We start from the raw sequence: 27,585 nt of genomic DNA on the forward strand, positions 1-27,585 counted from the left end.
AGCCTGCAGAGAAACAGCGACACGCTGCAGAAGAGACAGAGTACGAGGCAGGAAGTCAAGAGATCTGGGTTCAAGTTCTAACTCTGTCACTACCTAGTTGTGGGGATCCAGGCAAATGACCTCCTTTGGCCTCCTTTTCCCCCAAATCAGCCCACATCGGGGAAAGGAAGAGGGATTAGTTACCCGAACCAGAGAGTGGAAAGCTAGACTCATCCAGCCAGGCATTTCCCAGACTGCTCTAAAGAGCACTGCCCCAAGAGATGTTAATGGATGAGCTCAGAAACAGATAAGTCTGAAAAACAACCCATATCCCCTTTTGGAAATTCACAAGGCACAATGGCATAGGAAGCCTCTGAGAAGTTCTGCACTCAGCAAACGTGTTCACCTTTGTTCCTTCAAACATCCTTAAGCCTGGAACATTGTTACCAGGGCACACCTAGTTACCATCCTGTGGTGTGCTGGCCAGGCCACCTTTGATTTACAGATGGACCTCAGAATGATTCATGTCCTAACTCCTCATATCGTAAAACCCCTGTCCTCACCCCCAGCCCCTCAGAATAGTCACATTCAGTACCAGGCATGCCCCCTCACTCTCAGAGCCAGCTCAACGCCCGGATCCTCTGCGAGGGGCCTTCCTCTCGCCTGTCCCCAGAGCCGCTATAATCTCCAAAACGGGACTCACTGTCAAGGGCTGGGGGACATCTCCAGCACAGAGCCAGGAGGCTGCGATCCCCTAACATCGCCTTCATGTAATAGGAAAACATACCAATCGTTACATATGAGAATAAGGACTCATTCTCATCCTCCTCCCTGACCCTCTAGGTACCTGGCACTGTGGCCTGTGGACTTCTGGGCATCATTTCTACTTTAAAACAAGGCCCAGGTTTTGGCCTAGATCCCCAGAATCAGGGTTGGAAGATTCTGTCAAGGCCATCTCCTCCACAGCATTCCCAACAGAATACTCCAGAAAGCCCACATCAGGGTTAACCATACTGTTAGCAGAGACCTTCTCCCCAAGTTGCTGTATGAGCTTCCACTCTGGCCCTTCCAGTGTGTGTCCCTTGCCTGGGGCTTCTGCTCTTTCTGAAGGGTACAGGGTGACAAGTTTGGGGGATGGAAGTGCTCTTCCAGCTGAGCCATTCCCCTGGGAGGAGGCTGAGCTGAGGTGGCTATTACCCCAGCTCATGAAGTGAGGTTCTCCCCACACCTGAGGGGTACCCTGTCAGTACCTCGCTGAGGTGCCTGTTTTTACAGGTGAGGCCCTGAGGTCACGGCACAAGATGACAGGAAGCCAGGGCGCTTGACCCCGTGTGGTCCCACCACTACTTTCTAAGTTTGAAACTGGGTCTCGGGGTCCTCATGGCTGGAGAGGTGGGGAGAGCAGGCAGGTGAGGAGGAAGCATGGCTGCCCCCTTGCCCCTGACAAAGCAGCCCCAAGGAAGCACTTGGCTCCTCCTGCCACCACCGGCCAAGCCAAAGGCGCCAGCTTTGAAACCAAAGCTCACCAGTGAGATGAATATTTCAGAGCCCCAGAGAACTGGACACCCGAGGGACCTTCCATGACATCTGCCTCTGACCCTGGTTCCCAGGCCTACCCGCCTCATCCCATGTCCAGGTTCCTCAGGGGGAACCCCAACCCCTGGATACCACACAGAGGCCACCGTGGGGTCAGAAGGGATAGTGACCCCCAGCGGACAAGAGCTGGTGCAGAACCCGCAAGATCAGGGCCGAGCCTCCCAGCAGCCTTCCTCCACTGCCCCTCCCGCTGTCCTCTGTCTCCACGGGTTTCCCCTTTCCCATTTTCCTGTTTGGTTTTTACTCCGACCCGAAGAGGCCATGTGGAGGATAGTATTGATACTTCCAGGTAGCTTTCTGAATCCAGTCTGAGGGCAGTGGCTAGAAGGGGGTGGACTGAGGCAAAGTCGTGGTGACAGAGGTGGCAGGTTCCCCACGCGAAGAATGGGGGCTGCTCATGGCTTCCACCCGGTCCCCAACTCACTCAAATACTCAGTCACCTGTCTACACCAAAGCTGCCACCAGGGCGTGCAGAGCCAAGCCGAGGCCAGGCCAGGCCCTGGGCCGCCTCCCCTCCCCCTCCCACCAGCTTAAGGCCGTGACAGCCTTTATCCCACTCACAGCTGGCCACCCTGGGGCTGGCACTGTGGACACGCCCAGCGACAGATACGCGCCAGGAAGCGGGGGACAGGACACCCTCAGACTCTGGCCCGATTGTGCCCACAACCCGCGGCTCGGCTCCCAAGGCTAAACAGGCGCCACTCGCCCGCCCGGGGCGCACAGGGAAAGAGAAACGCCAAAGGTGAGGGAGACAGAGCCCCATTCTGGCCCGCTGCGCACTCCAAGAAAGTTTGCGACCCCATCCCAGCGCCGCCCCAGCCCTGGCCGGGTCCCCGCCGGCCCGCGGCCCCCCACTCCCGCCGGCCCCGGGCCCCTGGCTTGCCTGCCGCTCCCGACGGTGCGTCCCCGGCCTCCCGGTGTCGCAAGTTGAGTACCCCCTCGCCGGCCTGGACTGGACTGGTGTTCCACGCCCCGCCCCGTCGCGCAGGCCCCAGCCGGGCGCTGGGGTCCGCCCCGGTCCCGCCCGCATCCGCCCCGGTCCCGCCCGCGTCTGCCCTGTTCGCGCTCCTCCCAAGTCCCTGAGGACTTCCTAGTGTCTTTGGATTTTAAGGCATTACGTGATCATTGTTGGAAACTCAAAACTACAGGAAAAGATCACTTCTTCCCACTCCTCCCGACTCCCAGCGGCAAGCGCTTGCTTTTGATGCTTCTTTGCCTATATATATCTACGTATTTGACTTGTTTTATACGATGCTTTGCTTGTCGCTTTTTTTTTTACTTCACATTTTTGCATGAACATTTTTCTTGTCACTAAATATTCTTCAAAAGCATAATTTTAAAGCCACAAAGTATTCTATCACACAGCTATTGCTGATTTATTAAATCGGTTTCCTACTTTTAAGGACATTGAAATTGTTTCCCATTTTTCTCATTATGAAACATAAATCAGTGATGAACATCCTTGACAAGTCTATGCTTTGAAGCCAAATGTACTTTTCAAGTTTTAAACTTCAAACGTCCAAATGCAGAGATAGATGGAACTTAGAACCTCTGCCCCTGGGAACTAAGACATTGCCTGCCTGAAGTTACTTCAACCAGGAAAGCAGGTGTTTTAGAGTCAGAAATCCTGGGGTGTAGATCACTACAATCAGTGCACAACATTGTGTCGGGGGCTTTGCACCTGTAGTCTCAACCCTCACAGCCACTAACGGTAGAATGTACTAGTCATTCCATTTTACAGGCAAGGAAATAGGTTCTGGGAAGTTTTGAAACGTTGCCGGAGTTTACGTAGTTCCAAAGTCCATGGTTTTTTTCCATTACGCCAAGGCTACCGGTAGATGAACGGCTTTGTTTAAGGTGCTTATCTCGTGCTAGTAGCTGCAGATCTGCACTGCACTGAATGTTGTTCACAGCCTGTTGACACTTTTCCTTTTTGAATGGGGAGGGGTGTGACTTGACAAAACACAGCTTGAAATGAATGCGGTTGGACAACCTCGGGATTCCAAACCCATCACTAAGCACTTTTCTTTACATTATTATCTCCAGCGGCCAGTCCTGCTCTTTCACAGAGCAAGGCTTAGGAAGGAGGAACCTGTGGACTCATCTGGAAGCTCATTTGCATACTAAACATAAGTGAAAGCAGTGTGTTTACTACTAGAAAGCATAGTAAGCAAGGTTACCACTTGGATTGTATTGAGACCAATTAAAATAGAGGTGTTGTTTAAATTGCCCCCTCCACACACACTGTGTATGTTTGTTTGTATATAACTTAAGTAGGAGTTACTCAGGGGCACTGGTGGACATTATGGTGGGCTAACTCCCCCAGCCACCCCAACCCTTCAGTGTAAGTTCGGTTTGGGGTCAAAGACCTCACTTTAGGAAGTCCCCTCCCAAAGGGAGCAAGAACGCACCGGGGCAAGTACAGTTCTGCTCAATATCAGTTTACCCCTGGATCACAGGACAGAGCCCTCATGAACTGCAAAGCCCTGCCGCATCTGGCCGCGTCTCCTGACATCCCTTCATGCTGCCTGCACTTGGGCCCCTTCTCCAGAAAGTACGCTCCACTTTCTAGAACTGCTACAATGATTTCAAGCGGATTCATTTTCCAGCCAGCAATCACATCCACCCCCTGGGAAAGTGGGCCGTGGGGATGCACACAGACAAGCCCAACACAAGCCTTGCTCCATGTTCTTTCTCCTGAGCCCATTTTCTGATCATGGAATCAAGATTGTGTTGACTGAAAGAAAAACACACAACGTAAAACTTGTGAGTTAAGTTTTATTCGGGGACCTTACTAAGGACCATAGCCTCTCAGATAGCTCTGAGAAACTGCTCCAAAGAGATTAAGGAGGAGCCGGAATATACAGGATCTTTTTTGCTGGGAAAAACATGTATTCAAGCATAAAAAGGTTACTGCTGATCACAAAGAACAGATATCTCAAGTTGATGATTTTAGTGTTCTATGTATGGGAAGATGCAAGAATCTGGGGTCATTAAAATTTTTTCTTAGATATGCATCTTAACTATCTAAGGACACTGATATCCAAAGCACAGAATGCCTCCTGTTGTTTTTTTTTTTCCCCCACCCGGAATTCCCCTCAGGGTGCACTGTTGGTGGGTGACTGCAGTGACCAATGGCTTGATCCTGTAGAACTGGAATGGCAAGCAATGTTTTTTTCTTGACAATGATAATCCTAAAAGAACATCAGAAGCCCCAGGCCCAGGGTGACCATTCACAATAGGTAGTCAATAGTGATGTCTCCTTCTCTGGACCCCATTGTATGCCTGGATAAAAGGGATAGGGCCTTATCTGCAGAATCCTTAGCAGATTATTAATTAAGGCCCTACTGTCTGCCAAGCAGACAGGAATTTCCGGTTCTAAAGATGACAAAACTGAAGGACACAGCCCTTGACCTCAAGAAACTCACAATCTAAGGGAGAGAGTAAAAGACCAGATAATTACAATTTTGTCAATTTTACCAGTGCTGGGATAGAGGAGTGTTCACTTGGTTCTGTGGGATCCCAGAAAAAGGAGCATGGTGTGGGAGTGAGGGATGTTTCAAGAAAGACTCTTGAGGGGGAATTCCCTGGCAGTCCAGTGGTTAGGACTCCAGGCTTCCACTGCAGGGGACCCAGATCGATCCCTGGTCGGGGAACTAGGATCCCACAAGCCGCACCACATGGCGGCTGGGGAAAAAAAAAAAAAAGAAAGAAAGACTCTGGAGAGGCAGTAACACCTGATTCCATGTTGGTGGATGTTTAAGAATCAGCCTAGCTCGTGCAGGGGCAGGGAAGCAGGTTCTCCAGGCAGACAGAACAGCATCTGAAGCAAGGAGCTTAGGGCCCCTTGTCCCAGCAATCTTGGATGGGGCGGGTGGAGTGGGGCGAGAGTGGTAAGAAATAGGGCTGGGCAAGGAAGCAGGGGTCCAGGAATTGAAATTTTACCCTAGGGCAACAGGGAGCCAAGAGACTGTCAACAGCCATCTAGAGGGAGGTTGGGAGGACGGGGGAAGCTTGGTGGTACCCCTGGGGTAAAGTTGCCAGCTTCAGCAAAGAAAGATGCAGGACGATCAGTTAAATTGAACTTCAGACAAACAACAAATCACTTTTAGCATAAGTATGTCCCATTGCCCCATACAATGTTGGGAAATACTTACACTATTTATTTGTTTCTTATCTGAAGTTCAGATTTAAGTGGGTGTCATGTATTTTTCTGGTGACCCTGCTCTGGGAGGAGAGTCAAGTCAGTGGCCGCAGGAAGGTTGGGGGATGAAAGGCATCAGGCTGATGTTTATTTTAGGGATGGAGTAGCCTAAGTTTAGTGATTGATGACAGGGGGTGGAGTGGTTCCCTGGAGCCCAGATGGACCCCAGGGAGTGGGTGGGAAAACTTGACTGGAGTGGGGGTAAAACCGAGCAAAGGGCTCGCCTGCCCACGGCACGGAAAGCCAAACACTGACAGCTGGAGTTTGCAGCAAAGTAAGGGTTGATTACAGGGCGCCAAGCAAGGGAGTGGAGTGGGAGGCAAGCCTCAAATCCACTCCAACTTGGTCTTTGAGTTAGGGGGCTTTTTAAAGGGGAAGCACAAAGAGACTGGGATTAATCATCATTTTATGACATTTCTGTGACATTTCTTAATCATAGTTTTGGGAGTCGCGATGTCTCTTGTTTACAATTCTCTGCCCAGGTGATCCATGACTCCAGGGTCCATTAGCTCATCATGCCCAGAAGAAACAACCTGAGTTTGTATGTTAATGATGATATCCATAATAACAATTTTAGTATATTAACGATGTTACCGACAACAGCAATTTTAGTCATCTGACTCGATTAGTGTTCAGTTAGCATAGAATTGAAATCAGAGGGGACAAGAAAGGGAATGAAGTTTTGGATAGAGAGGTTAATCATAAAGTCAGTAAGGGAACTCAGTTTTAGGGGGACTTGGTTTCAGAGGATCCAGAGAAACTTCTCTGCTGCCCGACCCCAGGGCTCCACTAACTGGTTCCACACATTCCTCCTGCCATATGCCCTGTTACTTAGAGCTTATGTGTTACTCCACCCAAGAGAGGTCTTTTCATTTCTCACTAACTTTCTCAAAGAAGCTGCCCTTTTTCAGAAGGCTTTGTATTACTGAATTGAGGCATTTAACCTGGCCTGGAGTAAATATGCCTCTTTCTCCTTTTGGAAGGCAAGGACAAAGTCTCATTTATCTCTAGGCCTCAGCACAGCCCATCCCCATCATCCATGGAATTTAAGGAATTCTAATGCTCTAAATTGGCATCAGGGCAAGGCTCTCAGGCAGGAATGACAGATATTAGAGTAGGGGGAAGGACATTAGAGTTCTTTCCCCTAAAAATTAGCCTTAATATCCATAAACATTAGTTAGCACTTTCATAAAGAAATAGGGAGTGGGAAGAATGGTGGCTTCAATGTCCCAGGAGCAAGAGCATGTCCCAGCTTTGCCAGGAGTGGCTGTGAGGCCTGGGCCCACCTCTTCATCTCTAATGGGTTTAATGGGTCTAATTGTACTGCTCTTTCCTATCTCCTACGACTTTCAATGCCTCAAATGAAATCATCTATGTGAAAGGCATTGAAAATGGCACACAGTGATGTTGTTAGTGACTCTACCAGACTAGACAGAGCTGGAATCAGGTTAGATAAGAACGTCTCCTTCCCAGGAGGAAGGCTGGACTACAGAACCAGCCTGACATTCACCACACCGCGATGGCCAGGCAGGGTGCAGGGTACAATGCTTTCCAATCTTCCCTGACCATCAGAATCACCCGAGGGGCTTGTGAAAATATATAGATTTGCTTGGAGAGTCCTCTTTCTAGACCTCTGAATCAGAATCTTCAGGGAATGTGGAAATGAATCCCCGAAGGAGAAAGTAATTATCAGCCAGCTTTGGTGCTAGACAGACCTGGGTTCTGTTTAAATTGCTTAATAGTGGTTTTGTGACATTGGTCATATTACTTCTCTGAGCCTTGGTATCCTTATCCATATAAAAGGAGGTGATAATATAGGACGGTAAGGATTTAACATAGCAGTTTTAAAGTGCTTGGGACCTAGCAGAAACTCAATTGCTATTGTTGTTTGTGAGATAGAAACCCAGTGACTCAGTGATTAACACAACCTCAGTTTGGCCAGCTATATGATTTCGTTTGGAAGACTAAACAGGACGTAGATGGAGGAATTTGCGGTAGCTCAAGAGGCCCAGGTTCCTTCCAGCTGTGTCCTCTCACACCCTGCCCATGGCCGCCCACCGTGGACCTCGGCCTTCTGAGTCATCCCCACCTGTGGGGGGGTTCTCAGCTTTTGCAGCCCCCCTCCTGGTCAGATTGAGAAACCCTTCCTCATATTTCACTTGCATTTGTCTAAACAACTCCCCTGTCGAAAAAAACCCAACAGCCATTTCCTCTTATTTCCAGCCCAAGATAATAGCTGCCCTGGAACCTCTCATTACCATTAACTGCATCCGCTATGATCTCAATTTCAAGCGCCCCACGCTCTGACCACCATCTCTCTTTCCAGCTCAAGGACCCTGCCGCCAACAACTCCGTGCCCACATTGGGACTGCCCATCTGTGAACTGTCTTCCCTGTGTCTCCCAGCCTCGAGTCCCTCCTTAACCAGCTCAGATCCATCATTAGAATCACTCCATTCCGTTACCCCTCTCTGCCTTGTGGTACTCAGCAGGCAAAACTGCAGCTCTGCACCCACATGCTGAAAAGGAGGAGAAAAACACGCAAGGCACTGACTGATCTCACTCTGAGTTCAGAAGACTTAGGTTCCTCTCCTCCATTCATGTTAACCTTCCCATCCACACTTTCTCCAGTCTCTTCAAAACTCCAGCACCTGCTCCACAGCCTCACTCTCAGCCTTGACCTTGCTTCCTATGTCACTGAGCAAAGAAAAGAACTGCCACCTGTATCTCCACTTGGCTATCTAATAGCTGACCGCTTCTCAAAATTTATGTGCAAACAGATCACGTGGGGATCTTGTTAAACGCAGATTCTGCTGCAGTAGGGTGGGTGGGGCCTGAGAGTCTGCATTTCTAATGTGTTCCAGGTGATGCTGGGCTGCTGGTGTGGGGACCACTCTCTGAGTGGTGAGGTCATGGGCATCTCAACCTTAATAGGTCCAACATTGAACTCCTAATCCCTACCCCCATCCATAGCCCAGTCTGAATGAGGATTCTCGCGGCTTCCTCCTTCTCCATCAAGGATGCAAGATGCACAGGAGGGGATGGAGGGAGGGATATCAAAAGGAACTCCAGCTTTGTGAGTGCTGTCCAACAGAAATATGGTGTGAGCCACATGAGTAATTTAAAAATTTCCAGTAGCCACACTTAAAAAGTAAAAAGAAACAGGTGAATTTAATTTTAGTAATATATTTATTTAACCCAACATATCTAAAAATGTTATTTCAACATTTAATCAGTATAAAAAATTATTAATGAGATTTTTTTCATGCCAAGTCTTTGAAATCCAGTATGTAGAGTACACTTACAGCACATCTCAATTTGGATGTTCAATTTTCATCAGAAAGATTGAATCTTTATCTAGATTTTATAAAATGTAGAGTTGAAAAAGTGAATTGACATACAAAGTTTGTTCCAAACATATTTGAGTGTTTTCCAGTAACTGGAACAAGTATCGATTTTTATATTTAAATTTAAATGAATTAAAATTAATATTAGATTTCTCAGTTGCACTAGCCATATTTTAAGTATTCAGTGCCTAGTGGCTACCATATTGGACAGCACAGACCTAGAGCAATTACACTGTGGTCATCAGTTGGGAGAAGACTCTTGGGGTCAGGGTCTATGCTGTAATTCACCTCAGAGCCCACCACCTCAGATGCATGGCCTAGGGCCTGCACTCAGTACTTTTTCCTGGAAAGAATTTATTCCCCAGTCAACAATTGACCTCTAGGAAGACACGATCAGTTTCCAAACATGACCACTAGGGGGCAGGATCTGGCTATCATCCCTTGGCAAGGAAAGGGGGACCCTTAACAATTTTCTAGGTGGAAGATCATTCAGCGCAGCGTTTTTCATGCTGCTGGTCATGACCCATTAGTAACATCAATTAAGTGGGTGATACCTACATTCAAAAAAAGACTAGAAAAAAATGAGAATATAAGCATTGCTATTGTTCTGTGTAACTTTGTTTCAGTTTTATTTATATATGTATTGTGTATGGGTCTCCATGTAAAAAAAAAAAATGTCTTTCTTAACTGTGAGTCACGGTCAAAAAAGTCTTAAAATCACTTTAATCTCCCTTGTCTACAGATAATGCAACCAAAGCCACAAGTTGACCAGTGTTGAAGCTAGAAAATGGGGACATGAGAGCTCCTTCTCTTTTCTCCTCTTTCTTCACATGTTTTACATTCTCCATAATAAAAAGTTAATTTAAGAAGAAACTGAGCTCAGAACAGTGAAATGTCATCTGATGGGCTCACAGTTAGGAATGGCAGAGCCAGGACTCAACCCAACCCTTTAATACTAATTTAGCAGGTATTTCTGAGGGGCAGACTATGTGTCAGGTGCTGTGCTAAACAACAGGGAGACAGGAGTGGATGAAATAAGCACAGCCCCTGCCCGCCTGGAGCTTGCAGACCAGTCGGGAAGATAGACATTAGTCACTAACCTCACAAGTAAATGTATTGTTACAAACAATAATACCTGCACTGAAGGACAATGGACTCAGCACCCAAGAGAACAGCACCCGGGGACCCCGCTTAGATTGGAGAGGCCAAGGCAGCTGCTCTGAGAAGCTGGCATCGAAGAGCAGCCTGAGTCACACAGGCTGTGTGTGTGTGTGTGTGTGTGTGTGGTATGGGTGTATATATGGTGTGTGTGTGGTATGTGTGCATATACTGTGTGTAATTGTGTATAGTGTGTGTGTATGGTGTGTGTATGTATGAGTGTGTATGATATGGATGTGTGTATGGTATGTATGTGTGTGTTTGGGAGTGTACATGGGTGGTATGTATGTGAATGTGTGTATATGTGTATATATGTACATGTATCATATGGGTGTGTTTATGGTATACGTGTGTATGTGATATGTGGGTATATGTATGAATGGTGTGTGTGTAGGGGTATATGTGTATATAGTGTGTGGGTATAGGTGTATGGTGTGTGTGTGTGTGTGTGTGTGTGTGTGTGTGTGTGTGTGTGTGCAGTGACAGGCATGCTGTTATTATTCCCTGAGTGAACAAGCTATGTGAAGGCGGTGGAGGCTACTCGAAAGCTGAAAGAGCTTGGGGTGTTCCAGAACTTTCCAGGAGACTCGTGTGCCTGGAGAGTGGTGAGCACTGGGCATGGCCTAAGAGGAGACGGGGGAGGTGGGCAGGGCCAGATCTGCAGGACCTCCTGGGTCTTGTTAAGGATTTGGAGTTTTACCTTATAGGGAAGCCATTGAATCGTTTTGAATAGGGGAGGGACATGATTTGGGCTGTATTTTAAGAAAACCCTCTGGTTCTGAGTGGAGAATGGGTTGAGGGGTGGAGCATGGGAGCAGGGAGGCCGGTTAGGAGCTGTCTCAGTGAGTGGGTGAAAAGTGGTATCCGGCCTTCACCTCTGAAGGGTCAATACGCCCCCAAACCCACATATCTTCTTTGGCCTCATTTGGCTGCCTACCTTCCATTTGTCCCCAAACCCATCTCCACCCTTCTCCACTGTGCTCAGGGCTGGCCTGGGTGGACACAGCAGGGGGCCCTTTGTCCTCCAGCTTCAGCTGGGTTTGGCCAATGGAGAGCCCCACAGGAGAGGGTCGGCCAGGAGCCAGTGGGGCTGGGGTATTTGTTCTTCTCCCGCCCAAAGGGTCATCCCACAACCAGAGGTCAGAGGTCACAACTGCAGTCAGGTGGCCCTGTCCTCGAAACTCTGTCCCTCCAAGTTCCATAACTGCTCACTCCCCGCACCTGTCAGGACCTAGAGGTGGTGACACAGTCCCACTGTCCCTAGCCCTGGAGAACTGCTCTGTCCCTTGTGTTTCCTATCCCCTGCCCATCACCTGTAGAGTAGTCCTTCCATAAAGTTCTCCTCTGGTTACCACTCTGACCGAACCACTTCCTACCCCACTCCCTACTCCACTCCCTACCCCAGCTGGCAAAACAGTTTCAGTGGAAAGAGCCTGGACTCGGGTCAGATAAAACCAGGACTGGACCTGGCTCTGTCATTTACTAGCTCTGTGTGGGGTAGTCACAGCCTCTCTGAGCCAGTGTGTTCATAGTAATGTAAGGACACCATTATCTTAGGACGATGAAATAACACATGCGAGGGCTTGGTGCATGCCTAGGGCGTAACAGACAATCATACACGCTAGTTCCGTTCTTCTTCCTTGCCCCGCACCGAGCAAACACTTATGCCTCTGTAATGGGTCGGCGCTAGGTGCTGGGGTGACGGGCACACCAGGAAGCACAGGGCACCGTTTCTGCCTGCTCGGAGGCCACAGTGGCTCCCCCAGCTCAACTCCTCCTAATTCAAAGTGGAAAGTAGTGAGGGTAACATTTCAAACCATTCATTTCTTTTTTTTTTTTAAGATTCAAAGCAACTGACACAGTAAATTTTATTGTTTACATAATGACAGACTCTGGACAAAGTGGAGACAATGGACACAGTGACGACACATTTAAACTCCTGTCACAAATTGATCTGTTACAAATTCCCAATGGTCAACATATTAAAATGTAAAATATATAAAGAAAAAAACACAAGAAATGTAAATATCCAGATTTTTGCAGCACAATGCAATGTCCTTTTTAAAAAAAGTTTGTTGTAATTGTGTATTTAATTCTGACAGTAATTCAAAACACAAAACCACATGTTTTCCTACCCTTCCCCAAAACCTGGATCTGGGGACCGCAGTATTAGGGAAGTATGCAAAAATAAAAACAACTTTCATGCTCAGAAACAAAGCATTTTCCTTATTTTAATGCATCAAGGCGCAAAAATTTCAATTCCAAAAGCCAATCATCACTATATGCATATAAATAAAACAGATTTGACAACACTTTTATAATCAAACCCAACTAACGTTATACTAAAATATATGTGTGTGTGTGTGTGTGTGTGTGTGTGTGTGTGTGTGTATGTAATACCTATTTTAGAAAAAAAGGTGCCTTGGTGAAAATGATTCTGAAAATATTCACTTGATGCACATTATGTACAAAACCTTCTATATAAAAAAATTAAACTATTTTCAATGAAATTCCACGTTCACATCCCATCTGAAAACTGCACTTGAAAGATAAAATAGGTCTACCTAACGGTTTCTGTCTGAAATCATGGCTAAGGCAGTTCTCTTTCCAAGGGCTCTCTTTTTCACCCACTCTCTGTCACTAATACTAACACAAATGACACACAGATGCAACCTGACATGTCTATATATCTTATTACCTGGAGCTCTCTGTTCACTGTTAAAACGGGGGATAGTTTACTGTTGCTACAAAGAATACTTTTTTTCTTAAAATATACTGTTGCTTTATTCCAAATTAAGCACTTACTTAAGACATAGAAGAGGCTGATAAGCGACTCCATTTGGTGTCAACATCAATAGCCCTGTAAGAAAGAACTCTCTATTGGAACAGCGAGAAAAGTTTCCACTGAAATAATAGTCATCCTTCACCTGCATAGAATCAATTTGGCTTAATAGCTAGCTCTTTGCCCCCAGAACACCAGTCTGGAGTTCAAATATGCTCTTGAAGGTTCATCTCAGATATGAGGATACATAGGATAATAAAGTCGTTGAAATCGGTTTGATGAGTCTCAGCAGCCCTCATCTGGAGTAGCTGCTAAGATTAACATGGCAACAAAAACGGGCAAGACTGGGGGCAATGAAGTTGAGTTGGTCAATATTTACACCAGTAACCATTTCACTAAGTCTTTAAGCAAATACCTACAATGACTTGGTACCTTTAGCTCCTTGTTCTACAAGCACTGAGGATTTGAAGCATAAAAGGTGAAAAATGGAATACCCTTAGAAAAGGGGAACAGTCTGAGGCAAAAGTTGTAGGTCTGTAAATATATATTCTATATGCACACACAGTTGTGTGTATTATCCTGTATATATTTTACATACATATTCACAAGATGCCCTGCAGTGTAGTTCAAAAGGCCTTTTATCAAGGAACAAAGTGATTCTGGTACAGGCCCTAGAGTTCATACCACCTATATAAGAAACAAATGTGCATGTATTCACGTAATGTAAACCTTATCAACAAAAACATTGCTAAAACACTAGGTTAAATAGTAGTAGGATTTACCAATCAGCGATGTAATATTTCTTACACTGAGAATCAAAATAATGAAAAATACACAACTAGGTTTCAAATACACAAGAGAAAAGTTGTTTAGCATGGCAAACAAGAACAGAGTTCAAATTTCAGAAGTAAGGAAAAACTATCAAAACTTCGTAAATCTCCTGGGATGCAATTTAGTTACTGCATCAACTTTAGAAAAATAGACTCAGAGAATGAACGATGCTGCTACGGATTCTCTCAACACATCAACCCATATGTTTATCTTTTTCCTCTTTTGTTTCCAGCTGGAGGTTTCTTCAACTGAAGGAGTTGTCCTCCTGTTCCAAAACCTGCAGAGGCAGGATTGGACACCCCAAATGTCAAACCAGCTGATGCCGTGATGCCAGGGTTGCTGAAGTTAAACCCAGATGTACTTGAGCTGCCAAAGCCTGCACTAAGACTTCCTGAGGGTTTATTTGTTGTTCCAAATCCAAATGTGGAGGCCCCTGTGGTGCTGCATCCAAAACCAGAGCTAGCTCCAAAGCCTCCAAGGTTTGAAGAACCTAGGCCACTTGACTGCAAGCCAGTGCCAATACCTGAGCCGAATGGCGCTCCAAAACTAACTCCCAGAGATGGCTGTGGCCCTGTAGCAGGCTGTTGCTGCTGTGTAAGTGTTGCAGCCATGGCAACGGCTGCTGCGTTTGGCATGTTGCTGAAAGGGGTGGGTCCAGTAGTGACTCTGGGCGCATTCTGCCACTTCTTGGCTTCTGCTCGCCTGGCTTCAAACACATCCACAGCGTCTCCCAAGAACATTTTCCTGTAGCCAAGGTACTGTTCTTTGAGCACCTTCACATTTTCATGAATAGACTTGAAGTTGTGCAGCTAAAGCTACAAATGTTTGATAAATTTTCTGCATAGCCATTGACAAATCTTGAGGGGTGATATGTGAATTGTTCGCTTGGGTGGCAAGATGGTTTTCCAGTTCTTCAATCTGTTGTCTGTACTGCTGGAGCTGCACCTCAAACTGCTGAACCAGGATTCTGAAGTAGTCAGCAGGAGCTGTATTTTCATGTTGGAGTCCAGGTGGTGTTTTCTGGGTTCTTAAAGCTATTTCAGCATTTTTTAACTCCTGAGCAGTTTCTATTTTCAGTTTGTCAATACTGAGAGTGTTCCTCTGCAGCCCACTGGCAGCCAGCGACAGAAGCTGCTTCAGAGCTTTAATATCTTCCTGCACTTTAAGCATCGCTTTTGAAGACATTCTACTAATTTCTTCTTGAACTTGTTTTTGTTCCTTCACAAATTTCTGCAGGCTGTCCACGTCCTGGCAGATGACGGCAGGCAGAGTCTCGTCCTTCAGTGCTTTACTATCTTCTGGTCTTGTTCCTGTTTTATCACTCTTTTTATCCGATGAGCTGCTAAACTCTAACCCTCCAAGGCCTTCGTTGCCTGCAGATGAAGTAGCTGCTGCAGTTCCCAGAGACAGACCTAAAGCATTCTGTCCAAGTCCTGCAGGAGTCGACGTCAGAGCAGACGAGAGCGTGAGACCGCCAGCCGAGGCAGACGTGATGGGCAGCACAAACGGTGTGGCGGACGCCGCGGGTTTGCTGAAGCCTAAGCTGAAGCCTGCCGTGGACGCAGACGTGGTGGCCGGCGGGCCTGTGTTCGTTCCTCCTAGAGTGAACCCAGTGGCAGGTTTAGATCCAAAGAGCCCGGTTCCAAAACCACCAGAAGGAGCAGATGTTGTCACTGGAGTCGCCGTGCTCCCCAGAGTCCCAAAGCTGAGCCCCACAGAAGGGCTAGACGCCGCGGTCCCGAAGGAGAAACCGCCGCCCCTGCCGCTCCCGCTGGCGGCCACGGTGGAGGAGCCCAGCGTGCTGCTCCCGAAGGAGAACCCCCCGGACATGGCTGCGGGCTCGGCGCGGTCGGCAAGCTAATGGGTCGGTTCGCCGCTCCCGCCTCAAGGCCCAAGCGGGCCGGGCAGCATCGCTCCCGCCCAGCCGCGACCTTGCGCGAACGCGGAGCCCAGCGGCCGCGAAGACCGGCCCGAGGATGTGGAGATGGCGCAACGCAGGTAACCAGCGGCCACCCGCACGCACCTCCCCATTCATTTCTTTTTGACTACTAGGTGGCAGGCATTTTTCCAGAGTCTGGAGGTAGATTAGTGACCAGGCATTGCAAAGAGTTGTGGTGATCAGAGGGGCTTCAAAGAGGACGTTGCATTTACTTTTAGCTTTAAAGGAACTGTTACTTAAAGGTAGGGGCATATCAGTCTCCCTGGTCCTGAACTTTACCCTCCTTCCTTCCTCCCCCTGGGAGAGCCTGCAAAATTCCCCAGACTGAGAACCTGGGCCTTAATTAGTTACAGTTACTCCTGGAGTGTCTTAGATCATGTGTGCTGGGGTGGAAGGCATCTTGAGAAGTGAGCCTTAAAAGACTTCTCCAGGTGTGGTAAGGCAGGTGTAAGGGGGCAAAAGCACAGGACAGTGACCACTGCAGGCTGACTGAAAGCTGGGGACATGGAAGGGAGAGGTGGGAGCACAAAACACTAGAAAACTGGGTTGAGACCATATTGCTAAACCAAGCCATGTGAATTTAATGCTGCAGATACTGGCTTTGAGCAGGGGGCAGACCCAATTCAGAGCTGGGCTTCCAAAGCCTTTGTCTGATAACCTAAGTAAGGTGGACAGGGGCTGGAGGTGCCCACGATGGACCACGTGTTGGGACTCAAGTGCCCAAATTTGGGTGATGGCTGAGCACTCACGAGGACCAGACCTTGATGTTGCAAGAATGATACATGGTACAATAACATCAGTGAACATTTAGTAAGTACCCGTGATGAACTTGGCACTATGTCCTTTACTTGGGTAATTGTGGTTAATCCTTAGTAAATAGCTCGGTGCAAACTATCAGTCCTTTTTGCAGAGAAGAGTCTAAGCCCCTCACCCCCTACACCTGCCCCACCACCCTTGGAGATGACCAGAAAGAGGATGGGCATTTAGGTTTGGAACTCCAGGGGGAAGCTGGGGTGGACATTTCTCTTTGGGAGTAATGAGTGATATCAAGTGATTGCTGAAGTCAGGGGAAGCAGTGAATGTGAGGGACAGCAGCAGAGGGGGAAGCATCTAGGGATGCGAGAAGAGAACCAGAAGACACTGTCACAGGGAAGGCGAAGAAGAAAGAAGGCTCTGCCCGGAGGTTAAGTGACAAGGACTGAACATTGACAAATGCGTTTGAGGTTCAAGGGGTCAGAGCCAAATTCGGATGGAATGGTGAGGGCAGAGGCTCAGTGGGGTGGCCTGAGAATAGATGGGAAGTGAAAGTAGAGGCAGCAAGGAGGACACTTTCTTTGTTTTAATAAAATAATACTTTTAAAATTAAAATAGTATTACCTTCTCATCATAGACGGTCAGAAAATATCTTTTTATACAAATGTGGTTTTTTTTTAAGTTTTATTTATTTTTGGCTGAGTTGGGTCTTCGTTGCTGCACGTGGGCTTTCTCTAGTTGCGGCAAGTGGGGGCTGCTCTTCATTGCGGCACGCGGGCTTCTCATTGCAGTGGCTTCTCTTGTTGCGGAGCACGGGCTCTAGGCGTGCGGGCGTCAGTAGTTGCAGCACGCGGGCTCAGTAGTTGCGACATGCAGTCCCTAGAGCACAGGGGCTTCAGTAGTTGCCGCACGTGGGCTCAGCAGTTGTGGTGCACGGGCTTAGTTGCTCTGCGGCAGGTGGGATCTTCCCAGACCAGGGATTGAACCCGTGTCCCCTGCATTGGCAGGTGGATTCTTTTTTTTTTTTTTAGCAGGTGGATTCTTAACCACTGCGCCACCAGGGAAGTCCCCAGAACATATTTTTAAAGTATAAAAAAAATAAAACAAGTGATACCACATGAACCCATCAATTGAAGATCATCACTGATAGCATTTTAGATATTTTTATGCATTTTTGCTTATAGCAGTCATATCAATTACACAAAATTTATACTGCTTTTCCTCCCACTTTAGATTAAAATGTAAAATTTACCCACAGTACTAGTTTGGGTGCTTTTCGCTGCAAGTATCAAAAAACCCAACTAAAAGTGGCTTGAACAATAAGGACAATTTTTCTCTCACATAACAAGAAGTCCAGGGGCCAATCCAGACTGGTTAAGTTAGGGGCTCAGTTATGTCTTCAAGGACACTAGTTCCATCCCCACTTTTGCTCTGCCATCTTCAGCTGTTGGAATAGCCTCTTAGGCTGCTTACTCACAGTCCTAAAATGCCTGCCATAGTTCCAGGCATCACAGGCAAATGACAGCACCCTGGAGCACGAAAAGAGCATAGCCCTGTATATCCCGTTTTTTTGTTTGTTTTTTTAAAAAATAAATTTATTTATTTATTTATTTTTGGCTGCGTTGGGTCTTCGTTGCTGTGCGCGGGCTTTTCTCTAGTTGCGGTGAGCGGGGACTACTCTTCGTTGTGGTGTGCGGGCTTCTCATTGCGGTGGCTTCTCTTGTTGCAGAGCAAGGGCTCTAGCCACGCAGACTCAGTAGTTGTGGCATGCGGGCTTCAGTAGTTGTGGTGCACGGGCTCAGTAGTTGTGGCACATGGGCTTAGTTGTTCCGCGGCATGTGGGATCTTCCCGGACCAGGGCTTGAACCCGTGTCTCCTGCATTGGCTGGCAGATTCTTAACCACTGCGCCACCAGGGAAGTCCCTATATCCCGTTTAGACAACTAGGAAAGGCCTATTTAGAAGGCCTCCAACCTATTTCCCTCCCCATCTCAACCTGGAGCAAATCACCGTGTGACCTGGAGCAACTGACTTGATCTCTTGGTGCCTTGGTGTTCTTTGCCAATGGGAATTATACCCGTGTTTGATTCATAAGGTTGTCATGAGAACTGACAATCTGTGTAAAGCACTTAGAACAATGCTTGGCACATGATTTGTGCTCTAAAAATATTTGCTATTATTATCTGATGTCAAGAATTGCGTCATATTCCTCGGTCTAACCAATCATTTGGCAGGGCAATGAGAGCGCCAGTTGGCTTGGACCAATCAGGATCCACCCACCAGGGCTGGGGAGGGGCTCACTTGGAAGCTATGACTGTTCATAGGCAAAACAGGGGTTAGCAAGGAAAAAAGGGAGAGTTGGAGAATGGGTATTAATCATCCAACAGGACCTGCCACACCTGTATTTTTTTTAATTTATTGAATGCTTAGTTGTACCAGGCACTATGTCAAGCATTAATTAATTAATTAATTAATTAATTATTGGCCTCGCTGTCTTGCGGGATCTCCTCCCCTCACACACACCTGGGATTGAACCCATGCGCCCTGCAGTGGAAGCGCAGAGTCTTAACCACTGGACCACCAGGGAAGTCCCCTGTATTGTTTTTTAAAAACAATGTTTATCGACATATGAACACTGTTCTATATGTGTGTATTCTGTTTTGTTTTTTTTTAACTTTTTATTCTGAAGTCATTTCAGGCTTACAAAATACTTGCAAAAAAGTACAAGGAGGTCCCATACACCTGACACCTAGCTTCCCCAAATGTTCACTTCTTACTTTTAACTACAGTGTTAGTATCAAAACCAGGAAATTAACATTGATACAATTCTAAAAATCCCTTTACCGTCTTTACTCAAATGTTACCAGTTGTCCCCCAGCGTCCTTTTTCTGGTCCAGGATCATGCAATACATTGGGTTTTAACTATAAACACCATTTTAAAGCTGCACAGATGTTCGCAGAACCTTAACTCTTCCCTTACTGCCGGACCTGTTGGCTGTTTACAACGTCACCATTGTGTACATTTCAAATGATATATTTGGGGCAGATCTTTTGGGCAGGTGGCTAAAAAGGAATTACTGAGTCAAAGGATATGAATATTTTTAAAGCCTTGATGCATGTTGGGAATTGCTTTCTAGAAAACTGTGCCAGTTGATACCTCCAGAAGTAATGTATAAATACTCATCTTCCCATATTCTTAGACGCCTTCAGAATTGTATTACTGTCTTTAATCTCTGCTATTTTGATAGATGAAAATCTTATCTCATTGTTTAGCTTGCATTTCCTTGATTCTTTTGAGGTTTAACATTTTTTCATGTATATATTAGCCATTTATCCCTTTATTAATTGGGGGTCTGTGTTCTCTCATTTATTTAAGGTCTTTATATATTAAGTAGATTAACTTTTTGACAAATTTGAGACAAGTATTTTCCACAAAATTTTTTTTTTGGCTTTTTCTTTTGTTCATATTATCTCATAACATAAAGGTTAAATTTTTTTTTAAGGAACCAGAAGAGTAATTCTGTCCCTTGTTAAGTCTTCAGTTGCTTTTTGTCTGGGTTTAAGAGTAACATATGCCTATTAAAGAAAATTAGAAAAACACTTATATTGCTTTTAGCCCTAGAAAGTCTTCCACTGTCCAGAGATTGGACATGTATTTAATTTTCTTCTAATTTGCTATGTTTTAATTTTATGTCCTTAGCACTTTAATTCACCTGGAATTTATTTTGGTGTATTCTGTGAAGCATGGGTCTAAATTGCTCTTTTCCAAATAGCTAATCAGTTATCTAAGCACCTTGCTTTCAGCACCACTAATAACTAATCTTTCTGCTTCCCACTGTCAGTGTTAGCTATTGTTGCAATAATGCCGCATAACAAGCAAATCCAAAACTGAGGGGCATACAACAACAAGCATGTACTTCTCATTCGTGCCCCTGTGGGCAGGTTAAGTTTCAGCTCATCTAGGCTGGGCTGGCTTCCAAGCTGTGAGTGGGATCAGGTCACTTCCATGTGTCTTTCACTCTCCTTAAACCAGCAACTAACTACCCGAGGGATGTTCTCATGGTGAAAGGCATGGCTACAGAGACCAAGTTCAACTGTAATAGCACATTTAAGACCTCTGCTTGTATCATTCCATTGGCCAAAGCAAGTCACAAGGTCAAGCCCAACATCAGTGGTGTGGGAGAAATATTTCACCTCCATGGAGATGGTGCATAGTCACATGGTGAAGGGTGTGTTTTCAGGGAGAGATGAAGAATTGAGAACCGAAATGCAATCAGTCTACCACACCCACGGAAACAGTCTTTCAGGAAACTAGGTTGTGTTAAGATAAAGGCAGAACAGAATCTAGATAGGGACCCAAGGTCAAGAGAAGTTTGTTTTGTTTTAATTTCTTTATTTTATTTTTGGCTGCGTTGGGTCTTCGTTGTTGCGTGTGGGCTTTCTCTAGTTGCAGCGAGCGGGGGCTACTCTTTGTTGTGGTGCACGGGCTTCTCATTGCGGTGGCTTCTCTTGTTGCGGAGCACGGGCTCTAGGTGCGTGGGCTTCAGTAGCTGTGGCACGTGAGCACAGTAGTTGTGGCTCGCGGGCTCTAGAGCGCAGGCTCAGTAGTTGTGGCACAGGCGTCTAGCTACTCCGTGGCATGTGGGATTTTCCCGGACCAGGGCTTGAACCCTTGTCCCCTGCGTTGGCAGGCAGATTCTTAACCACTGCACCACGAGGGAAGCCCCAAGAGAAGTTTTTTAGGCAAGGAGGTACTCGAGTTTGCTTATATAGAGTGAGAAAAGGGGTAGAGGGGTGGGTGGGCACAGAAATTATTTACCCTAAAAAGCATATTGGTTGAAAGCAAAGGAATTGGAGCTGGGCCTGAGGTTTCCAATAACAACTGTGGATAATGAGAGGAGATCTCAGCAAAGTAAAAGATCTGCCAAACAGAGGCAGACCTTAACCTTGACAGTGCCCCCCAAGCCAAATGTCTGCAAGCAATGAGGTATTATCAGGTATAAAGTGTAGGAGGGGGTGAATAATGAAGCATCAATCTGGCTGGGGTAGAAGATTCTCATGGGAGAGGAGGTGAAACCAAAGCAGATTTGGAGCAGATTCGTTCTGGAAGTCTTCCAGAACAGGCCGGGGGAGGGGAGGGTGGCTTCCTAGCCCTGCATGAGTCCCCCAAAACACCCACTCTCATTCCTTATCCCCAGCCTTGTCCAGCTCCCTGCATTTCCTAAAATGTATCTTGGATGATTAGCTATAATCTTGTAAATGTGTGTGTAGCATGAGATTAGATTTAGGATTCAGTCGTCTCTGTATCTCTGCAGGCTCATGCTTGAGCCTGCATTTCCTGTTTCAGATGACAGGGACTGTGTTTTAATTTCTCAATATAATGCCTGGCACAGCCTTACCTGCAGAAAAGTGTGTTCACAGTGACTTTTGATGAGGTTCTGTAATTCTTCACTTTGCATGTATAGACACGGATTTAGAGACATGCAAGCTCCCTTGGCCCGGAAGGGCCTTCTACAAACTAGCTTGTCAGTCTTCTCACTCCCGCCTCTTTTGCGGCATACACAGGGGTTTAATTCAATTCTATCTGATTTTTGTTTATTGAGAGCCTTTTATGTGCCAGACACTGAGAAGAAGCTGAATTGTGGGTAAGGAGACAGGGAGGGAGCAGGCTATAGCTCCGGCCTTTAAGATGTATCCACATAAGAGAAACTTCATGTCTGGGGTTACTGAATGAAACCAAGGATTCGGTGTTGGGATTACAATTCAATTGGGATAATTTAACCCATCTCTTGGCTTTTTTGGGGCGGGGGGAGGAATGAGGCCTCCAGTTCATTGTGTGTAATGATCCTATACCTCTATACTCTCCACACTGGGGACTCAGTCTTTAGATTCAGCTATCTAATAAGGGTACATCAGAGGGAGAGAAAAAGTGTGATTTGGGGGTCAGGTTATCTAGCCTCTCTCAGGCCAGAGCACAGGCCGAAGCCCAAAAAGCAAGAGAAGAAAACAAGAGCAGTGCCTCCCCTGCTTCCCTCCCCAACTATCTCCCCGCTGGGGAGATAGCTACCTTCACTGTTTGCAGATTTCTTTCCCTCCCTGTGCTGGGCTAGGGCTAGAGCTGGAGCCAGAAAGAGCCCAACCTTAGCTCCGGTTTGCCCAAATCTGTAGATGTCACCACACCTGTCTTTACAATTCCTTCCAACCCACTGACCTTAACAACTTCTAGAACTCATTGGTAAGGCAGCATGGTGTGGAGGGGCGGTGGTTAATGATGTGGAAACCCCACTGGTCTTGGGATACCTTGGGTCCTAGTCCTGCCTCTGCCATCCATTGCTGTATAATCTTGGTCGAATCACTCCCTCAGCCTCTGTGGCCTCTTCTTATCCTTCAGGGCATGGCTTACATGTCACCTGCTCAGGGAGGCCCTCCCCCATCTAAATTGGCCCTCTCTGTCCTCCATATCATTGCCCCTTCTGTTCGATTTCTTTATAGCACCACAGGGTTTAGGGGTTCTGACGGGGCTAGGGCTAGGGGATCCAGGGCCAGAGAAGAGCGATCGGAGAGGCAGGCTGGAGAAGCCACTGATCTGGGGGGACTGAGGAAGAGAAGTTGGGGGTGGAAAATTGGGCTGGGCTGGGGAAAGCAGTTTGCGGCGGGGGTGGGGGGGTGTGGGGAGCAGGCCAGGGTAGCCAGAGAAAGGGGGCGTTGAGAGGACATCTGGAGAAAAGAGCCAGATGAGGGGCTGGAGACAAGGGAGCTGGAAAAAGAGAGCAGGTGCAGGAGCCCGGGCTCCCGCCACCCCCGCAAGTTCCTCCAGTGGCAGGTGCTGGTGAGAAGGCATGTCTCAGACCGTCCAAGTCTCACGTGAAACCGCTAACCCCTTCCATGTGTCCCTGTCCCCCTCCCCATCGCTCAATTCCCTACCATTCAATGTAAGCTCTTCTGTCCCAACAGAGAGTCCCAACTCTGTAGGTCAGTCTGTCCCTTTCCTTCAGTCCCCTCCCCCACCAATCCTGGCCCCAGTCATAAGCCTCAGGCTGTGAAATCCGACCCTAATCACTCAGCCTGACTTGTTGCTGGTTCACTGACCTCCAATGACTTTTTCCTTTCTGACCACCCCCCACTCCCACCCCAGTCCTCATTCTTCCCTTCCAGCTACTTCGACTCCTTCCTGGGCCAAGCAAGGTTGGCGACCAGCCCTGTTCTGCCACAGAAACACTAAGAGGCAGCGAAGGAGCCACAAGAGGAAGGCTTCCTAGGGTCTCTATCCCCTTCCCATTACCATCAGGGCCAGGGGGCAGGACCTCAGGCCCCAGTTGAAGGACAGTGATGTTGGGCCTGGGAACTATGGGAGCCCTGGCCCCAGGCCAGGCTCGGGGGAGGACCTAAGCCGGGAATTTCCTGAGTTTCAGAGAAGACATTGTACAATTCACCCCTCCTCCCCGACCACCCCAGATATCCCAGAAGCTTCACCCCTAGGATTGTGCTCACACTCACTCTAAGACAAAGAGATATAAGGGCCCAGTGGGGGGAAAACTGGAAAAACATAGGTTGGGGGGGAATCTTGCACATGTGCCTTTTGGGGCATTCGCATCTCTAATAGCCCAAACATTGGTCACATTCTCAATGATGCTCCGACTAAGTCACCACTGCTCTGCATTAAAATAATGAGATTTACAAATATTCAAATATCTGCATATTTAGGATTAAAAAAAAATTTCTCCTTACAACATTTATAGAAATTTTATTGCTCTATTTGGGGAGGGATTTTAAAATCTACTTCCAGCTTTCAAAATTGGTAACATTGAAATCACACAAATGGCCTGAGGAAGTGAAAAATAAAGGTTCCACAAGAGACTGGAATCAGAAGTCCTGAGATCAAAATTCCCAAGGTCGCCACCTCAGAATCCTGAGGGTTTGGCTATTCCTAGAACTTGGGGTCTGGGAGTTTCCAAATCCTCAAACTTGGAATTCTCAGAGAGCTTCTTTGGAATTCAGTATTCTGTGGGCTTTCCTGTGGCTGGATTTCAAGGTTGCCTTGGAACCAACTCCCCAGATTTGCAGAGCAGAAGGGCGTGCCTGGAATCAGAATCCCAGATCCTGCCCCTCCAGGGTCTGGGAAACAATCAGTCCAGTCCCTTGGGGGAGAAGCCACTGGCTGCTGGGAGGGACAGGGGGTGTTAGCAGGAAACGGTCTGAGGGAAATGGGCAGGTGTCAATGCTGTGAGGGTGCCTCCAGGAAGGATGGAGAGGGAGGGGGACAGGATGGGTCAGGACATGATGGGAGGGGCAGAGCGCATGGGCACACTCCACCCTAAATGTGTGGCTGAGAGGACCACAAGTAGAGGATTCTACTGGAGGCTGGAAAGTGGATGATGGAGATAGGAAGCAATGGCTGGGAGAGGAGTCGTTGTTGATGTTATCATTAATAACAATACTCACTGGTGTTTGACAGAGTTATTAAGGGCTTTCCTCAAACATAACCACCATTGTCTTGGGATGGGGATAACTGGGCGCAATGCAGGGTTGATTTGGGCTAGCCTGAGGCAGACACACACATTTGGGACTCTGCGGGGCCTGGGAGGCAGCGTGTAGTAGTTAAGCATATAGCATGTGGGGACAGACAATCTGCTTTTGAATCCTAGCTTTTGTGCCTTAGTAGCCACGTGACCTTGGACAAATAACTCAGCCTCTCTGTGCCTCAGTTGTTTGCATCTGTAAACGGGCCTGGTGATAGTGCCTATCTCACAGCGCTCCTGTGAGGATCAAATGAAATTCTACATAGGGCCTGGCTTGTAGTAAGTGCTCAGGAAATGTTAGCAATTGCTCATTCTATAGCATGAGGGATGGGTGGGAGGGAGGATACATGGCGGTGGGCCATGGCTCCTTCTGGAGCTTCCTTTGTTTTTTTTTAAATAGGCGCCCAGATAGCTTGTCAACTTCCTTTTGTTTTTTTTTTGGCTGCACCATGCGGCACGTGGGATCTTAGTTACCTGACCAAGGATCGAACCGGTGCCCCCTGCAGTGGAGGCACGGAGTCTTTTTTTTTCTTTTATAAATGTATTTACTTGTTTATTTATTTTTGGCTGCGTTGGGTCTTCCTTGCTGCGCACGGGCTTTCTCTAGTTGCGGAGAGCTGGGGGCTACTCTTCGTTGTGGTTCACGGGGCTCTCATTGCGGTGGCTTCTCTTGTTGCGGAGCATGGGCTCCAGGGTGCGCGGACTTCAGTAGTTGTGGCACACAGCCTCAGTAGTTGTGGCACACAGGCTCGGTAGTTGTGGCGCACGGGCTTAATTGCTCCGCGGCATGTGGGATCTTCCCGGACCAGGGCTTGAACCCGTGTCTCCTGCATTGGCTGGTGGATTCTTAACCACTGCGCCGCCAGGGAAGCCCGAGGCATGGAGTCTTAACCACTGGACCACCAGGGAAGTCCCTCACTTTTTTTTTTTTTTTTTTGGCGCTTCCTTACATGCTTCTACTCCTGTCTTCCAAGTCTATCCTGCCCATGTACCCATCAGGAAATCCCACATCCCTTCATTCGTTCAGTGACCCCCCCCTAACTGCCCTGGGTCGAGACTGTGGGATCACTGATATGAGCAGAGTCCGGTCGCCGTTCTCAAGGAGTCGGGGAGAGGAGCATGTGAAAAGGGACCCTAAGTGGCAGGAGGCAGGGCATGACAGTTTCCCCCAGGAGGAACAGGGTGTGCCTGAGGAGGCTGGGATCCGGAGTGTGTGCTCCCCTATGTGTGCCTCCTGCTTCATGCCTCAGTTTCCCTTTTGCCCCTTTGCCTTCTCAGTGGTAGTTGAGGAGGTTTGAGTAGAGAAAGGGCCCCTGAGCAGATCCTGTCTGCAGGGGGTGGGGAGGGGAGGGGGGTGAATGGGGAATTAGGCTGGGAATGTCTTGAGAATGTCTGAGAAAGTGGAAAGCGCCTGGCCTCTGCGGATGGACAGCCCTAGCTGACAAAGCCTTCCCACTCTCCTTGACCAAGTGCCCTCTTCATTCCTAAGCATAGAGGATCTTTCTTGAACCTCCTGACCCAAGTGAAACCAGCTGTCCCAGGACAAACCTTGCTTGCTCCACTTCTGAAAGAGGAAAGCCCTTCTCTGGGGCCAGTGAGGACCACTGGCTTGATTTCAAAGGGTGGCAAAGGTCCTGAGCTGAGGACCCTTGAGTGAATGACCCACCTGCTCGTGGCCCGAGGAAAGGCCACATAGAGGCAGTGGTCTGGGCCATCCACAGCACAGCCTGCAGGAGGGGAGCAGGGAAGGTCCTTTTCCTTTCTGCAGGCCTTGGGACCTGGAGAGCTGCAGTGTCGCCATCTACAGCGGCCCCTCGGCTGGATGGCTCCCAGTGCCCCCTTCCCCAGGCCACGTTGCCTACAGAATGGAGTCCACACCCCTCACCCAAAGAGGCTCTCCCACACCCCCTCCAGACCCATCTTCCCCAATCCCATCTTCCCCAGGCCCTGTGCTCTTGCTGTACTTCTGTCTGGGGCCTGCCAGGCCTTCCTCCCTGCGTCAAGTTTTGTTGCATCAAAGCTCATCTTCAAAATATATCCAAAATCTGAGCACTTAACCCACCTCCACTGCTACAACCCTGGGCCAACCTGTGGTCACCTCTCACCTGATCTCCTAAATTGACAGCTCCCTTCAGCCTTTGTACCCTCAAAGCACTCTCAGCACAGCAACCAGGATGAAACTGTTAAGACTGAAGTCAGAAGTGTGTCACTTCCCTGCTTAGATCCCTCCAGAATGGCTCCAAGGCCCTGAGTGGCCTGCCGATCCCCAACCTCACTTGTTTTTGGAATGCTCCTCACCTTGCTCATTGGGCTTCGGCCACACAGGCCACTTTGTTGTTCCTCAAACACTCTGAGACAGTCTGACCTCCAAGACCTTCTGTCGCTGTTCTCTCTCACTAGAACTTTCTTCCCCCAGATGGCCACATGGCTGTGCCTCTCTTCCTTCAGGTCTCTGCTCAAATGTCACCTTATTCAAGAGG

The 27,585-nt window shown here is 47.8% G+C and overlaps 1 protein-coding gene and 1 pseudogene across 2 annotated transcripts in view; one reads left to right on the plus strand and one right to left on the minus strand.

Annotated features, from left to right (window-relative positions):
• Positions 1 to 2,117: 2,117 nt before the first annotated feature.
• Positions 2,118 to 27,585, plus strand: part of LOC309653589 (putative hydrolase PNKD) — a gene marked incomplete at its 5' end in the record, with an annotated part of 40,422 nt that continues 14,954 nt past the window's right edge. The window contains one exon of the mRNA XM_082478485.1: positions 2,118 to 2,317. Coding sequence (XP_082334611.1) covers positions 2,118 to 2,317 — 200 coding nt within the window. The remainder of the gene's footprint in view (positions 2,318 to 27,585) is intronic.
• On the minus strand, positions 13,244 to 15,910 carry LOC309653585 (nucleoporin p58/p45 pseudogene; annotated as a pseudogene). The gene has a single exon. The product of its transcript is annotated as a nucleoporin p58/p45 pseudogene (transcript).

This window comes from Balaenoptera physalus (assembly GCF_965194825.1).
Source record: "Balaenoptera physalus genome assembly, contig: HAP1_SCAFFOLD_624, whole genome shotgun sequence".
Classification (NCBI taxonomy): domain Eukaryota; kingdom Metazoa; phylum Chordata; class Mammalia; order Artiodactyla; family Balaenopteridae; genus Balaenoptera; species Balaenoptera physalus.